The following is a 1,375-nucleotide window of genomic DNA, read 5'->3' as shown; positions in this document are numbered from 1 at the left end:
CGGTAAAATGGATAGACGGCGTGGATAAAACACATACATAATGGTGGGGCCCACAGAGAATCGACCAGTAGACAGTGGCTACTGGCAGCGTCACTAGCCAAACCGCGTCCCTGATCCAGACCATTGACCTGATGGGCCCACATCAGATGGGAAAGACCCCAAATTGTCTCAGATCATTACAATGTCAATACCCAACAGACCACGTTTCACCACGATCTTGCAGTCATTTTCTTAATATAGCCCACAAACCAATGGCTAAGATCTTCTAACCTGCGAGAAATTTTTTCACATCCCGATAGGCATTGATGCGCATCAGATCAAGGGTCTGGATCACTAAAACAAGGATCGACTTGCAAAGACTAGCAATCGAAGACCGATATTTCTCAACCATTGAGAAGAGGAAATCCCAAATTAGGGTTTGCTAATCCCACATTCTTTATCAATTCAAGATAAACTCAATAGGAAATAGAAACTAAATAAATAAAAACCACAAATATGTAGGATTAGGAAGAGGAAAAAAAGGAAACTTGATAATTTTTATTATTTAGTTTCAGATCTATGAAGAAACCGAGCCGAATCTACACAAAAATAGTTCAGATTCAATGAGCGATTACAAGATCAGAAGTGAAGACATCCATCAAAGAATCCGACGGATCTGGAGCCGGGCTCGATGGGGCGAAGAACACCGACTTGGAAGCAACGAGCTTCTTCCGCTGCGGGAACCGTGGACCGTAGATCTTGGCGGCAAAGCAAGGTAGGGCGTCAATGGCGGCGATCTGAGCGGCAATGTTGGTAACGGACGGTGGTGATGGAATGTGGAGGCTTTGGAGGTGGGGAAGCCTAGATCTGGAGTTGATTCTGGAGTTTCTGAGTTGGGCGAGCGCGCCTGGTTTTAGATATTTTTGGAGCCTTTCATGGCGCTTTGATGAGACTCTCAAAGGGCTTCTTTCGAGTCTCCTTGGATTCATAGCTGAGAAGATATAGAGAGAGAGATAGAAAGATTGAGTTTTTAGAGGGTATTGAGAGAGAGATTGGGGTTTTTTCAGAGTATTGACAGAGAAAAAGAATGGGATTTTTCCTGGGTATTGAAAGAGAGATTAGGGTTTTTCCAGGGTATTGAAAGAGAGGGAGAGAGATGGAGAGAGAGGGAGAGAGCGAGATTTTCTGGAGTGGATTCAGAGAAGGGTCTTTGAGAGAGAGAGAGAGAGGATTTCTTCAAGGGATTCAGAGAGAAGGGTTTTTAAGGAGAAGGGGGGGGGGGGAGGGGGAGGGAGGGAGAGAGAGAGAGAGAGAGAGAGAGAGAGGCGGGAAGAAATGGGGGGAACTGAGAAGGGAGGGAATAAAGAGAGGGGAAGGGCGTTTTTGACTTTTGAAT

At 45.4% G+C, this 1,375-nt stretch overlaps 1 protein-coding gene across 1 annotated transcript; it reads right to left on the bottom strand.

Annotated features, from left to right (window-relative positions):
* Positions 1–516: 516 nt before the first annotated feature.
* Positions 517–1,173, bottom strand: LOC131221648 (uncharacterized). Its single transcript, XM_058217232.1, has one exon. The coding sequence runs from the start codon at positions 966–968 to the stop codon at positions 600–602; it is 369 nt and encodes a 122-aa protein (XP_058073215.1). The 5' UTR covers positions 969–1,173; the 3' UTR covers positions 517–599.
* Positions 1,174–1,375: the final 202 nt, after the last annotated feature.

This window comes from Magnolia sinica, chromosome 1 (genome assembly GCF_029962835.1).
Source record: "Magnolia sinica isolate HGM2019 chromosome 1, MsV1, whole genome shotgun sequence".
Classification (NCBI taxonomy): domain Eukaryota; kingdom Viridiplantae; phylum Streptophyta; class Magnoliopsida; order Magnoliales; family Magnoliaceae; genus Magnolia; species Magnolia sinica.
Note: the sequence above shows the minus strand (reverse complement) of the source record. Positions and strands in the feature narration are given on the sequence as shown.

Coding starts and splice junctions, on each gene's coding strand:
- LOC131221648 (XM_058217232.1), bottom strand. CDS start 968: ATGAATCCAAGGAGACTCGAAAGAAGCCCTTTGAGAGTCTCATCAAAG.